The sequence below is a fragment of the Thermobia domestica genome, chromosome 5 (genome assembly GCF_964235325.1).
Source record: "Thermobia domestica chromosome 5, izTheDome1.hap1.1, whole genome shotgun sequence".
In the NCBI taxonomy this organism is placed as follows: domain Eukaryota; kingdom Metazoa; phylum Arthropoda; class Insecta; order Zygentoma; family Lepismatidae; genus Thermobia; species Thermobia domestica.
Window position 1 is genome coordinate 250,714,581 of NC_137458.1, and position 16,083 is coordinate 250,730,663.

The window sequence follows — 16,083 nt, forward strand, 5'->3', positions numbered from 1 at the left end:
TGTACGAGTAATTAAATTTTCTCCAAAAAATCTATTTCCCATTAAATCGATCTGTTTATATAACTTTAAAACAAACATCAATAGAATCAAGTAAGGAAACACACGCACTTGAAACAGACGGATATTAAACTCCAGCGATGTTATTTTATGTATATGAATCAAATTATATATTAAAAGGTCACTATTTTACTTAACAGAAGTGACATTTAAAACAATGTCAAATGACTAGGGTTACAAGAAATTCTCTTTAACAAGGCCATGTCCTCTTTTTCCGTGCCTTAAAAATAGTTCGTTTGGGTTTTTCGTAAAATGGGATAATTATTCTCTTTTTGGGTATTACAGACAACTGTTTCATCTTCAATGCCATCTGAAGTTAATAATGCAAATGAACATGATCAGTAGATTTCATTTGTGGGTTTTACTTTAGATCGTGGTACTTGCTCCCATAATGATAATATTGAACTTTGCCAGATACAGGCGATCGCCTCTCCCCCCAGAAGAGAGAAGTTTCTTATTTTATATATAAATAAAACCCATCCCAGAGTTTGGAGCTATTAAAAGTAGCTCTAAGTAGCAGTATTACAACCCACTGCACCTCCCAGAAGTCCGTCCTATATCCGTACTTGATTTCAGAGTTAGAATTGTAAGAATAATAATATTACAAAACACAAAAATTCGGTATATTTAACGGAAATGTGTTGAAATATTACATTTATGAATTCCAATTGAAAAATATACAAATTGACTTGTAACATTACATTAGTATTACCGTAATCGGTATTATAAAGATTTCATTGTATAAATTCTTACCACGTATTAAGAATTGTCTCGAATAATGCACACACACACTGTCTCTAAAACAAATACAACCCTAAAACTCAAACTTTGATCGAGTATGTTTTTTGAAGTAAGAATGATAGAGACATAATTTTTGTAACATAAATTATCGTTGTGTATGGAGATATATTAAGAATGAACGAATGAGATAAATTTTCACATTGAATTTTAGTAATTGTTTAAATGACCAGAAGTGTATTTTTTTTTTTAAAAAAAATGCAAATTGTTTATAATCAATTGCGAGGAACACTAAAACAATTAATCGCAGAAATTCTTAATGTAAACATTTAGTATTGCATTAATATTTATCGGATGGGACAAAAACTGCATGTTGTTTTGCAGCGTTGACAGTTGTAAAGGCTTTTTTTTTTTACGTATTCAGAGAAAACACATTTTTAAATGAAATAGCGTATTCTCTCAACAATATTCCAGTAAAAAATATTACCACAGGTGTAACTCATCCCCACACATGTTGGGAAATGTTATTTATCAATAAACTAATAAATTAATTTTTTGGAGAAAAATACGATGAAAATAATTACCGTACTTAGTTAAAGCTGGCAACCCGTATTGGCAGGGAAAAGATGCGCAACTATCCACGGTGGAATTTTGCTTCGAGTTTCCTTTAGTGTTGTGTTGGCATTGGGGGTCAGAAGGCAGAACCAGTGAAGATTTCAGAACAGTTCCTTTGGGGTGAGTTTCAATACATTAAGAGTGAAAAGTGCTAATTCACAAATGCTGGTATCACATCGGGAACTATCAGGGATATGACTTCTAGGGAATTGTCGTCGCTCCACGAAGGCCCCCTGAGCACTCCCTAAAATCGTAACCGTTTTGTAGGGGCGTAGGCAGGAATTTATTTCAGGGATCGAAAGGTTTTTGAGGGGTTCACATTCAACATGAGGACATACTGTACTAAAATGTCTAACATCACCTCAAAAATTAAATAAACTTTACAGAAATGTAGTGATTTCGGGGCGGGGCTCTGGACCGCAACAGCCCACATGCTGTGTATGTCCCTGTTGCTCTGAATCGTCATAAGCTTCTCATCAAATGTATAAGACATAAAATGTAAATAATAAATTAATAACGTGTAAATAGAAAATATATGTAATTATAACTAGCAAGTAGAAAATTAAAATATAAATTTGAAGGACAAGCTTTAAATAAACACACTCACACTTGAAAGGGGAAAAAAACTGAAATCTATGTTCCATTTATGCATGGCTAAGAAAAAAGAGTAACGCACATCTGCAGTGCCACTATTCGAACCCGAATACTATGAATTCGACACCAATATCTATATTATTCTATTACTTTTACATGTCATCGAGTGGATCGAGACGTGTGTTTCTGAATGTATAAGAACACGGCGCAAGAGTTTGTTAGTAATTTGGACTTAAACTTTTTGTAGCACTTTCATTGCTTTGATCTGTACTTCTGGGTCATTTTGTTGAAAATACTGAAACATTCACTCACTTGCCCCATTGACACAAGTAATAGAGCACCAGGTCGTGGAATCCACTTTCTGACCTTTCTATCTTTCTGATAAAAGTAGGCCACTCAGGGACAGAACTTTTCTCCACAGACTGTAAGCTTCCAATTATCTCTAGGACCTGCAGAACATAAACGTATTATTTGTTTCTCTCTATATTTACACTTTATTAAATTTCAACAAAATACACATTAAACATAAATTATTAAAAATGTTGCAAGCTTGACGTGTTGAACACATGGTTCTAACCGGGTTCAAGCTTACAGATTTGAATTATAAATTTTGTTTCAAGTTTACAGATTTGAAATTTCAATGTTGTTTCGCACTTTGTTCAAGTTAACTTTACTTTCTGGTTAAATACATCCCCGCATACAATACAATTAAAATCGTTAATTTGATTAAGGTAATTTTACTACTACTTCTTTAGATAACAAACTAAACTTTAGGAATCCTTCTTAGTAATTTCAAACTACTAAGATATTATCAATTAATTCTGAAAAGTTAACGCTGCTAAAATTAAGTACTGCTACGAAAGTATTTTAACCAGAATTGAAATAGTAATAATAATAATAATAATAATAATAATAATAATAATAATAATAATAATAATAATAATAATAATAATAATAATAATAATAATAATAATAGATAGATAGATAGATAGATAGTCACTTACCAATAATCTATCAGAATCAACACCATCATGAATTTAAAAAAAATCTTTTCCCGTTAACGCCTTTCTGCCCTTTTACGTGGGAGACCCGGATTCGATTCCCGGCGGGGACTCATGTGGTTCGGATTCCACGTTAATCACTAAGTCCTTGTCTCATATAGCATCGCTGCTGAACGGGACGTTAAACTCAAAATCAATCAATCAATCAAGTTTGATGTGTTCCTGAGCCTGCCCTCTAAAATCAATGACTCTCGTGCCGTATGAAAACCAATTGTTTCTGCGGTTTCAAGAATTGTACAATGTATGTTTAATTAATTCAAATGTTGACAAAACACTGCAACCTCTTTTCGTATCCCTTCCTTTGCAATCACTTCTTTCAAAAGAATCAAAGAAAGATATCTTCAGTTGCGTACCTTCTGTTCCAATGGAGTGCCCACTGTTGTTTGATAAAACATAATGAACGAAAACAATTATAGCTTTTCACTCACGTTTACATGTCTTTTTAACACGTTTATTAATACAGTATAGGCGCACTTCGTATGCAACCATCCCTTCTCCTCCCTGTATTTTAAACTAATAAATGTTGCCATTCTGTGTCGCTTAGATTGTTGGTACTGAAGTTCAACATTTTAACTCCATTTTGTATAAATTACTATCTCTATGGCAGATGTGTTACATTGACATTATGTGATACTTTGTATTATTTCTATTTACATTGACAATTTAAGTATATATATGATACTATTGCATGCAATCATGTATACAAGACAAATCCCCTGAAAAATGATGCCGACACAGATGTGATGTAAAAGGAAAGTTTTTTTTCCCTTTTTAGAATTCAACTTATGCATCCTCCTTCCCGATAAACACCATCTTTACGAAGATACTTATGTGTCGGTTGGTGAAGGATTGCGTGCTATGGTGATATTTAGAGCTATGTCTGTCGGTAGTTCACTACCAGAAGGGCCATCCTTGCCGAATTGTTCTAAATGGAGTAGTCAGACGAAGAGTGTTCTGGGAGAATCTGGGAGAATATAGTTCTGGGTTTTTGAAAAACTAACCTCATTTGGATCTCCCGGAGGAGAATGGCTCGGGAAGAGCTTTTGGGCGAGAAAGTAACGATGTGGAGAAGATAGAATTGCAATAGCGGAGAAAAAATATGCAAGAATTAAAGATTTAGGATAGACTTGAAACGTAGGTACAGTTTTACAAAAAGGGAAATTAGAAAATCTTGGAGAGGAAATGAAACAAAATAATCCAGATTTGAAAGAAGTTTGTGAAGTAAAATGGGAAGTTAATGGGGTATTAAACAGCGAAGGATATAGAATGTTATATTTACATAACGAAAAGGGAAATCACAATGGAAAGGGAATAATTCTTTATAAACATTTAAAAGGGACTGTAGGAAAGTCAAAAATGTTCGTAATAGAAAAAGAAATCTTTTAGATTATCGTCCCACGTTTATGCTTTCAAGCTAAGAGAGACAGGTGAATAAGGGGAGTGAATGATAGTGGAATGAGAATGTGAAAGGAAACGGGAGTACCCCGAGAAAACCCACGGGCACGATGTTGTGAATCTTACTTGGCCGGGAATCGAACCAAAAACCCCATTCACTAGAGGTAAGAGCTCCACAACTGAGCCACCGTACCCCCTTTGTTGATGAAAGAGTTACGATTTTAAGACTTAAAGAGAAAAAGAAGGATTTACGATAATGATACATACATACGCACTGACGACTTCCCATACAGCTGAAAAAACAGAGCAAAATTATGAGGAAATAGAAGATATTATAAACAGGAAGGTGAGGGGGTGCATGTGCAATTGTAATGAGAGATTTCAATGTAGTTGTGGGAGGAAAACAGGAAGGTAATGTCGTAGGCAAATATGCTTTATGCGAAAGAACTGAAAGGGGAAAGGGACTGGTCAATTTCTATAGACAGAATGAACTAGTAATTGGAAACATATGATTCAATCAGCGGAAGAGAAGATATACATGGAAATCCTCAATAGACGCCCAAAAATATCAGATAGATTTTGTTATGATTCAGGACAGGTATTGGAACAGCTTGAATAACACGAAGATTCTTACAGAGGCTGGCATTCACAGATTCTATTACTTTACAGAACAAACGCTTCATTTTCGTGGGTACAGAGAGTCTCAAACTGAAAATCCGAATCCAAGAAACGATTTAGTTCTAATGAAGTTCCTGTCGAAATATGCTCCCTCCCTTCGAATTGGTGTTTAGCTTCTCCCTTGAAAAAAGCCCTGCACCCGTCTCTAGTTCTGGACATTGGGAGTCCTTGTGATCATTTACACAGACTTTTTAATGTGCCAGTAAATTGAGACTTTTTACTGTATATGACGTAATTAGTTATGATAGTGTTTGTATGAACACTTAAATTTGAAATTTGCTTCCTTCTTTCAGAATTTTGAGCATCTTTCTTTTTTTTTTAAAAAAAAAAAAAAAAAACTTGCGACTAAACGTCCTAGTTCTAGTTATATATATTTATATATTTTCATAACGCAAATTAAATTTTAACTACAAAGCTGGCGAACTCTAGCGATGTTAAACTTAATCTGTAAGTCAATGGCAATTGTCAGGTATAGATTTATAATTTTTTCGTTAAAAATTACTTATCAACACACAGTCCAAAAGTTTACAAATACAATACCAATTTTCACTTTTATGGCACTTTTCACATTTTCTCACTCGGTGTTGCTTACGTCCTCAAAAATCTTTCCTTAAAAAATAGAAAAAATGAAAAATCATTCCGAATGTAGGAAATAATATGATACCTAACGTATGAAACAGAATTTTTTTTTTTTGTTAGAACAAATAACAAAATAATTTCTGGAACTTATTTCGTTATATATGGAGTCATGTTGCGTAAAGGACGCAGACAACGAGAAGAAAACATTTCAAAAAGGACATAGGATTAAGGCGCTGTTCGACATCTTGATTCTTCTTCTCGAATAATATAAACCGATATTTTAAATTATAATAAAACTATATAATAAAATATAATATCGATTTACTTATTTTTCAATGCTTCGTTACAAAGTTTTAAATAAAATCCATTTGACTTGTAAAAATCCAGAAATAAAGATTTTATATAGGAGCTGAATGCTATACGAATGATTTTTTTTTATATATAAAAAAGTTCTATTGACATTGGATGTTTTAAATGTATGTCAACTTGCCATTAACAACCTTACAATTCATTTGTATAACGGAAAGTAAATTTTTGCCAGCACAGTGTTTCCTTCGGTTGATTTTCCACAAAAATGACTGAAGATTTTAAGTATTTAAAGGTTTTGTAATATCTCATATGCAAATTTCTGGTGTTTAGGGTCCCAGCCCACGCTAAGTGAACTTTGTGTGGTGGACAAACCCCATGTATGTGGGTTTATCCAGAATTCACCTTTCTCTCCCACTTTCGCTATTCCACTGTAATCATCCACCTTATCGCCAGTCTCGGTTACATGTAACACTTCCCAAGGGTAACACGCCGATTTTGATAAAATTTGACAGGTAGATACTACACATAAAATAAACGAATACGTGTTTTTTTATTTTCTGCGGAAAAGCGGTTTCAGGGGGCAAAAGTCCCCAACTAAAATTTTGAAATTTGACGCAAGAAAGGCAAGAAGTAGTAGTCCGAAGTGAATGAAATTGTACATAAATGTTGTAAAATGAGGGAATGTATGTTTCGTATTTTCTTGAAAATAATAGTTCGGTGGGGCAAACACCTCACTGCAACGAAACCTTGTGTAGGGACAATACACAAAAAATAAACGAATACGTGTTTTATAGCTATCAATATATTTTTTGATCAAAGGTTTGGAGGGGTCCGTGCCCCACCTAACTGTTTTTTTTTCAGGTAAAGGTGAAACATGTATTCCCTCATTTTACGTCTAAATTATCTGTGCAAAATTTCATTCACTTCGGTCCACTTGTTCTTGCCTTAAGGGCGTCAACTTTCAAAATTTTGAGTGGAGACTTTTGCCCCCTAAAACCGTTTTTCCGCAGAAAATATAAAAACACGTTTATTTTATATGTAGTATATACCTGTCACTTTTTATCAAAATTGAAGTGTTACACTTGGGAAGTGTTACATATTAGTCATGGTGCATAATCATGGGACATAAGCTATGGAAAAATAGAAAGAAAAGTGCATTTAGCCCTCTTTGATGGTCTAGTAATCACCTCCCACGTCTTTTGTATATGTTGTCCCTGGTTAGACACTCTGGTAAGAGAATCTTGTAATTTAAACATGAGCATGAAATATTTGAGTTTTACGTCCCACGTTTATGCCGTGTGGGCTAAAGGAGACGGTGATGATGAGAAATGAATGAAATGAAAGAAGAGAGCGAGAGGAAACGGAAGAACCCAGAGAAAATCTAGGTACATGGTGTTTGTCCACCACAAAATCCACTTGGTGCGAGCTGGGATCGAACCAGGGACCCTACGCACCAGAGGTGAACGCTCTGCCACTGATCTTCAGCGGCCCTGCAATTTGAACTATTAGGGTGGTTCGGATTGCCTTTAAACTGTAGTTCGCCTTGATTGAAATGAAATCTAAACTCAATTTAACCAGGCAACGAAGGTGCAGTTATCCGTTCCACACATAATGTTACGGAATAGGAACTATTACTTCATTTCTAGCCTTCTGGTAATCTCAATTTAATTGTTATATTATCTATAAATGTTACTTGAACATTCTTAGTTTTACTAAGTACTAAGAGCTTTTCTAAAACCTATTATTGATAATAGTTCAAAAACATCAACAGAAGCCTCAAGCACAGTACAAGAGCGTCTAATAACAAGAATGTATCCTGGAATAGATATCTTCTTTAATGAGTAGACTACAGTGTATCCTATAGCGAAACACTAACAGAAAATTGCATCATATATCCTTCAAAAGGTCCAGTTTCATCTTGGAATGATAAGAATGTATTGTAGAGACTGCTTTATAATTGTCTACTAATTTGCCAAGACACAAGTATTTCGAATTTCTTTATGTTAGATATTACTAATATGTTATTATATCTAAACACATTATTGATTAGAGCTAGGTGTATGATGATATTTGTTTACTTTATGCCTCTTTTTTTTAGTATATAAAGTCGACATTTGTTAAGATCTTTCAGTCACAAGTTGAACCTCAACGAGTCACGAAAATACTGTCTCCACAATGACTAAGGTAAGGTTCAGAAGTAATATTATTTTCTAATATAAAGTCTAGTCTATTCACATATACTCTTGTACTAGTATGTTTGTACTTTCTAGTCTGAATGTTTAGCATTAATTGCAGCGCTTAGAGGATAAAGGTGTTATGTAAAAAAATGAATATGACAGGAAAATTTACTTTCACACCTTTGTCCGTTAACATACCGCTTTCATCGTTTCTAAATATCTGCACTCAGACGAGTACTTACTAATAATGTGTTACGTAGCATGATTAACATATAACACATGCATGAACCGGTAGAATGCAGGGTTTCAAAAAACGTGACATAGCAAATTTATTCTCTAAGTGCTTCAATTATTAATTGAACCGGAATTTCATATATATATATCATAATATGAAAGTATCATACATGTACAGGAAGAAAAGATTGTAGGTAGGGATGCGCACGAGACGAGTCGAGACAGGTTTTCCTGACAAAATTCGAGTCGAGACACGACTCTTCCAATATAAAAATATACACTTTTCGAGTCGAGACATCACTTTTACAGCACTTTTTCCAGACGAGACAGCCACAAATCTTGTCTCGTGTGCATCCCTAATTCTAGAGGCACGGTGGCTCTCTGGTTCGATCACAAGTCATTAGAGTTTGCTATGAACAACATTGTGTCCTTGGATGTTTTCCCTAACAATTCCCTCATTAGCATTTACTTTAGCAGTGAACACAGAAATTTTTGTTTGGAGGATCCGATAAACTGCGAAGAATTCAATACTACAAACTATTACGTCTATGTAATATTGAACGGTTGTTATTCTACATCGGAATAAACGATAATTATTTTTTAACTGTGGCCACCTATGTTCTTAGAAAAAATAATAGAACACTTTTTACATAAAAAAGAAAGAAAACAAATGAAATTATAAAATCAAATCTTTACACTATATCAATCATTTCTCTTTTAAAGCAAGTATATTTTATTAGGAATATCTGTCGATATTTGGGGATAGTTTCAGGCCCGGTAGAATCCTTCCCTGTGGGTGTGCCACTGGTTTCATTGATCACTCGTCTTCTTTAGCCTAGTGACGATGACGAGTAAACGTGGAACGTCATTTGGCTTCAATTAAGAACACCTAATAGGATCTGGCCAAAATTGGTACGCAATGAAAAGGATATGTTAGATTGTAGTAGCTCCAACATGACGCCTGTTGAACATTCTGAACAAGTTACACAGATATAATAGAACTGATCTTAAAAGGACGGGTTACAATTTCTTGTGGCCACACAAGTAGGTGTGCGGAGAGACAACTGATTGTGTCAATGCTAAATATATGTATGGGCATGCTTTCTTTCGTCTACTGTAAATCTTGGCGTGACTGGGTAATTATCGTTGCCCGGACCCGACTGCCAGTCATGCACTGTCTTATAATGTCCCACACAACCTTTTTCAAACATAAAAGACAACTCTCTCTACTCTAGAAAATACTCTCTTAGTTTTTCATCTGAAAGTGGGATAAAGTTGCTCAACATAGATATATTAACTGAGTAATGTCTGATTAGTACATTAGTTCTCAACACCATTATATCTTAACTACCTTTTAGATACAGTAACACTGCCTTTTAAGTACAATAACTTTTAAGCAAGAAGGCGTCACCATTTTGAGTTACACTGTAAAACCTTTAATAGGTAAATTTACAAAAATCGTTGGCAATATGTTTGCCAAATCTCTTAGTAAATCAATTTACACCCATAAAGTAAAATTACTAATATGAAATGGTGTAAAATTAAGTTTTTATCAATAAAAATATCATATTTCTTATAAATTTACTGTAAATTTGTAAAAAAAAAAAAAAGAAAAAGAAAAGAAAAAAGAAAAAGAAAGAAAGAAAACAGCAAATTTTGAACTTTAATCTAAGGAAATGTATATCAACTTACAAAACGAAAGATAAATGATTTTATATCGATATTTGGTAATTTAAACTAAGGAAATTTTTTCAGTGTAAAACTTATGTATCTTACAAGGAATTAAACTCAAACATTCAAGTTCTTAGAAACTTACGTTAAAATCACTTTTTTCAGAAAAAAGTACGGACTACTTTCCTTCATTTCTGAAACCTGTTCATGTCGCTTTGCAGTTATTGTCGCAGTATCAATTATGAACAAATTACGCGAGTCCTTTCTGAACCAAGAACTTACCTGTAGGTGTACACAGTAAAAATGGCTGTGTTAATTCAACTCAAATTTAACACAGGGCAGTGGTTCCAGCGTAACTATCACTATGCAGTGTTAATTCAAAACAGAACCCGCGGTGTTGGCGTTTAAGACAGTGTGTGTTACGTTTTTCATATATCTGGTGATGAGCGGTGTTAAATTCGGATCTGTGTTAGTATTTTCGGTGTTGATTCGACACCATGTCAGGGTCGGTAGTGTGGGGAAAACTGTTGAGTGTTGCTTGTGGTGGTGTTGCACCAATACGAAGAAAGTAACATAGTGTGTAGTGTGTTAATGATTTAGTGTTAATATTACACCATGTCAAGTATCGATATAGCACAGTCCCTGTGTTATTTCAACATCATTTCCTTTTTATTTCAACACACAATCTGTTGTAATTCAAGGTCAAAGCCATAAGTAACACCGTTTTGCTGTTAATTCAACACTCCCTGCTTTAAAATTCAAGGTCAGACTACCAGATTAACACTGTTTTCGGTGTTAGTTAGACTTCACTTCTGTGTTTTTATGACACCTATTTCGGAGTTGAAATAACTCAATGTGCGGTATTGATGTAACCATTTTTCTGTGTTTGAAAATCTCGTGGCGTGTGCATGCTTACGATTACCGAATATTCTAATTTTAAAATAAGAATAGTAAACTACAGAACACTTTACTTAGAAAATCTTCATAAACTTTTTTTCGTCCTGATCAACACTTATTGTGAAGTATTTCTTGGTGCGAAACACAACCTTCACCAATATCTTGTTAAAGAATGATAGAAAACTCTTACCTATATGCTTATAATATGTTTGTCTCTTAATCGTGTTTCTACTTGTTTTCCTTCATTTTTGAAACATAGTCCCCGGTGTTGACTGGTGGGCTTTAGGGCATTGTAGAAGTGACACAGTAATACGCCGTTGTTTCTCGCTGTCGACATATTTCTTCAGAAACATTATGTAAAAAACAATTGAGAACTCATCGCGCGCTTTGCACATTGAAGTTTTGCGAATACCTGGATTTGTTTAAGTATTTTTTTCTATTGTGTTTGTCTTTAGCTTCAGTACATAAGCCTTTATAATTAGATGACCAACATATTTAGCAATCACGCAGAAAACAACACCGAAAATTCTACACTTGTCTTAATTTACACACAGGTTCTGTGTCATTTCAACTACCGACATTTGACACACAACTCTAAACGGAGAGTGAGTTGTTCTAACCACCTGTTTGTGTTATATTTTAACACAGTTGTGTTAACACATAGACATGCCGTTGAAATAACACAACGATTTTTTACAGTGTAAGCTAGCCCTTTCTTGTCATTTTCCAAGAAAACGACTTACAGCACATTGTAAGTTTTTAAAGAAAATATTGATTTTTCAAATATAAACAAAATCGTTTCTGATAACTTTACATTTTCAACGAACTTAAGAAGTTCGTTACTGAATTCTTTATGTATGTGTGTGTGTGTGTGTCTGTCTAGTTCAGTGGCGGAAGTATAAGGTAAGAACTAGAAGGGACAGCCAGACCCAAGATTATGATAGGTTTATCACGAGTTTACTATAAACTTTCAAAAATATATAAATAATAGCTTAAGTTGTTATTTTTGTCGTTCAAAAATATGGGAGGTGGCCTAGGCCACCCCAGCACCGTGAAAGATCCGCCACTGAATGAGTCCTCCATTCGATAGAGCATTAAACACTATCTGAGGAAGAGATGAAATTTTTTGCGTCACTCTTACCGTTCCTAAAATATTGCCAGAGAAAGTTCTAATTTCGGGAATTTTAAGGGGTCATATCTTGGCAACTGTAAGACATACAGAGATCATATTGATCAATACCTAAGAGGATGGTGAACATTTTGCTACCAAATAGTAACCCATGGTCACTGGCCAACTGGCCACCATTCCCCAGATATTGGCCAAATAAATTCAAATTTCGGGAAATCTAAAGAGTGATATCTTAGGAACTGTAGTCATTGAGAGATGTTATTTTACAAATTTTTCAATTTTAAATCCTCCACTTTGAGCACGTATCTTCATAAAACAGCATATGGAAGAACGTGTTAACAGAACCTTTAAACAAAGCATGTGTATAAAATTGAGTACTCAATGAAATTATAAATTGATAGATATATTACAAGAATTGTTTAAGGAGTATAAAATACATAGAATAATTAGTATACAGCTAATAGAAATTAATAAGAAAATACTTTTTTTTAAAAAAAAAAAAAAGTTCGTTCTGGTTTATTTTGACTCTTTAGTAAACTACTCATTTGTTATTAGAGGAATGAAGAAAGTCCGAAAATTGAAGAATCTTATAAAACCTTAAATTTAAAATTTAGTTGGGATACGTACTGTATAACTGTACGATCTTCCGGCGAGTGTACATAAGTCGAGACGGACGAACGGACGGAAACAAACAAACAAGAAAAACAATATAATGCTGAGGTTATGAACACGTATAAAAATCCGTTGAAATCTCCAATTTCATTTCCTTTCACGATTACAGTAATTTCCTTTTTTCTTATCGTTATTTTTAGAAATTAGAAATGTATTTTCAATCATGCAATTAGGCTTTATCGTGGTACTCTCGTTTTCTCCCACATTCTCATTACACTGATAATAACATCATCATTTACTTGCCTTAATCATTTTTCTCCCTTAGCCCAAAAAGCATAATCGTCGGACATTAAAATCAAAAATTTATATGGACATTTAGATGAAAGTATTTACCCTGAGCCCATTTATTAAGAATTATATATGTATATGAACTGTAAAACACTTTTTCAGGGCAGCCACCCTGAATGAGGTTTTCCTGGGTTTTCCTCATTCACACCAGGCAAATGCTGTGGTGGTACCTGTCTTATAGGTCCCAGGCCGCTTCCTTCCTTCCCCAATCCTTCCTTTCTTCCCTTTCCTCGGATTGTGTGCTCGCCGAGGGACATCATCCCTCAAATCGTGACGTTCTAAATGGTCTTAGATGCCGAAAGCCCAGAAATCTAAATCCTAAATCCCTAAATCATAATAAATGAGGGTATATAGCCTACATTATCATTTACGTACCGAACCATCAATATTACATTTTACACTAATATTCAACAATCATTAGTGGATTCAGTAGATCGTTTTTGAAGCGCTGATTGTCATCGTTTGGGAAGCGAAGTTTTACACCAAAACAGAGTAAGAAAGTGTAACAAACCACTTGTGACTCTGTGTATTGAACACCAACTATAGAAACAAAGTAAGATTGCTTATTGTTTGGATTAGGAAGATGGTGGCAAAACACCTAAACAGTTCAGCCATTCCAGATAAATCATTTTAATAATTCGTGTATAAATACGTGTAAAAAACGCTGATGAGTAACAAGAGAGATCTGTACGTTTTGTCTTCGAATTACTTGGCTTCGAAAAATTATCAGTAATTAACACATTGACTTCTCTCGGCAAAATTTACATTGATCTTCACGAAGCTTAAGTGACTAACGATGTATATTTACATACTCGTAGCTAATTTTAAAATATTAAATAGAATTCCATATGACCATATGAATTTAGGCATTTATTTTCAATCCTTCTTTGCCTTTTAAATAAGTAAAACATTACAAATACGAAAAGGCATCTACCTCGAATTGTTTTTTGAAATGTTTATGCCCAGGTTGTTTCCATATTCTAACTTCTTGTTATTTTATTTTATTTTTGAATTTCAACACATCTCAATTTCTCAATAGATACCCCATAATAGTATCCATAGATTTATGGACGTTCTATTATGTTTTTTTGTTTTTGGACTTGTAAATAAGTAATAAAATATAAGGATATATATATATATATTTTTTTACCGTATAGTTCAGCAATATCAATTGTTAAGAGCAATTTAAACTCACAATGTGATAAAAGAAGATTAGTTATATACTTAAATACATTTCTTTGTTACTTTCAGATAACTTTATACTTTATGGCGCTGGCCATCATAGGGACAACATCAGCAAGGTATCTGAAACGAGATCTACCTGATTTACAGACAATTATTGTACAGCAACCGTATAATGTATTGATGTCCATGGCACAACCCGAATTGATTTTGCCTGCGGCACAACCTGAAGTGGTAGTCACCGACCCTCAGACCGAAATAGTACTTCCCAATGCACAACCCGAATTGGTACTGCCCCCACTCAGTGAAGTAGAACTATTATCAGCAAGGAATATGAAACGAGATCTTCCTAGTTTAGAGACAACGATTATACAGCAACCGTCCGAATTGGTTTGGCCCGGGACACAATCTGAAGTAGTAGTCCCCGAGCCACAGGCCGAAATAGTGGTTCCCAATGCACAGCCCGAATTGATTCTGCCCGGGACACAATCTGAAGTAGTAGTGCCCGAGCCTCAGACCGAAGTAGTACTTCCCAATGCACAACCCGAATTGGTGCTGCCGCCGGTCAGTGAAGTAGAACTATTATCAGCAAGGAGAATGAAACGAGATCTTCCTAATTTAGAGACAATAATGGTACAGCAACCATATCAAGTATTGATCCCCATGACACAACCCGAATTGATTTTGCCCGGGACACAATCTGAAATAGTAGTGCCCGAGCCTCAGACCGAAGTAGTACTTCCCAATGCACAACCCGAATTGGTGCTGCCGCCGGTCAGTGAAGTAGAACTATCATCAGCAAGGAAAATGAAACAAGATCTTCCTAATTTACAGACAATAATGGTACAGCAACCGTATCAAGTATTGATGCCCATGGGACAGCCCGGATTGATTCTACCTATTGCACAATATGAAATGGTAGTTTCACAGCCACAGACCGAAATTGTAGTTCCAGCGCAGCCCGAATTGGTAGTGCCCACAGACACTGAAGTGGAACTATCAACAGAACAAGTTGACGTGCTCAATCCTGAGGTTGATGAGGTGATCATATATTGAAAGAATGCAGAAAAATTACGCCTAAATTTGTCACTCCAGTTCTGCAACCAAAATGCTAATTCTCTTTGCCCTATGTAATTTTACTGTTATTACAAAAATCAATACTTGAAAAAATTCGGTATGAAGAGATAATATAAAATAAGTAGTTGCCTGCGGGAAGGAAATGTGAATGACTAAATTTAGAGCTAACATGCTGTATCTGCTGAATAAATGAATGATTAAATACTATGAATGGGTAATTAAATTTTCTTCCTAAAGAATCCTGTTTCCCATTAAATCGACCCTTTCATATAACTTTAAGACGAATATCAATAGAAGAAATTAAGGAAACAAGATATACTCAGACAGACATATTTTAAACTCCAGTGATGTTATTTTATGAATATGAATCAAATTTCATATCGAAAGGTCACATTAACAATGTATTTTATTTAATGGAAGTGACATTTAAAACAATCTCAAATGACTAGAGTTACTAAATAACTTCTTTAACTCGGCCATGTTCTCTTTTTTGAGCCTTAAAATTAGTCCAGGCGGATTCTTCGGAAAATGGTGATATGTCCTCTTTTTGAGGATTACAGACAACTTTGTCAGCTTCAGTGCTACCTGAAGTTAATAATACAGATGAACATGATTGCCGGATTTCATTTGGTGCTTTTGTTTGTATGGTGCGACTTTCTTCCGTAATAACAATATTGAATTTGGATATCTTCATTTACAAATCTAGTTTAAGAATTGAAGGGTTGGATGC

At 34.5% G+C, this 16,083-nt stretch overlaps 1 protein-coding gene across 1 annotated transcript; it reads left to right on the forward strand.

Annotated features, from left to right (window-relative positions):
- Nucleotides 1-8,053: 8,053 nt before the first annotated feature.
- Nucleotides 8,054-15,560, forward strand: LOC145686539 (uncharacterized). The gene is made up of 2 exons (XM_081759975.1): nucleotides 8,054-8,210; nucleotides 14,346-15,560. The coding sequence occupies exons 1-2, from the start codon at nucleotides 8,202-8,204 to the stop codon at nucleotides 15,330-15,332; spliced, it is 996 nt and encodes a 331-aa protein (XP_081616101.1). The 5' UTR covers nucleotides 8,054-8,201; the 3' UTR covers nucleotides 15,333-15,560.
- The last annotated feature ends 523 nt before the right edge of the window (nucleotides 15,561-16,083 follow it).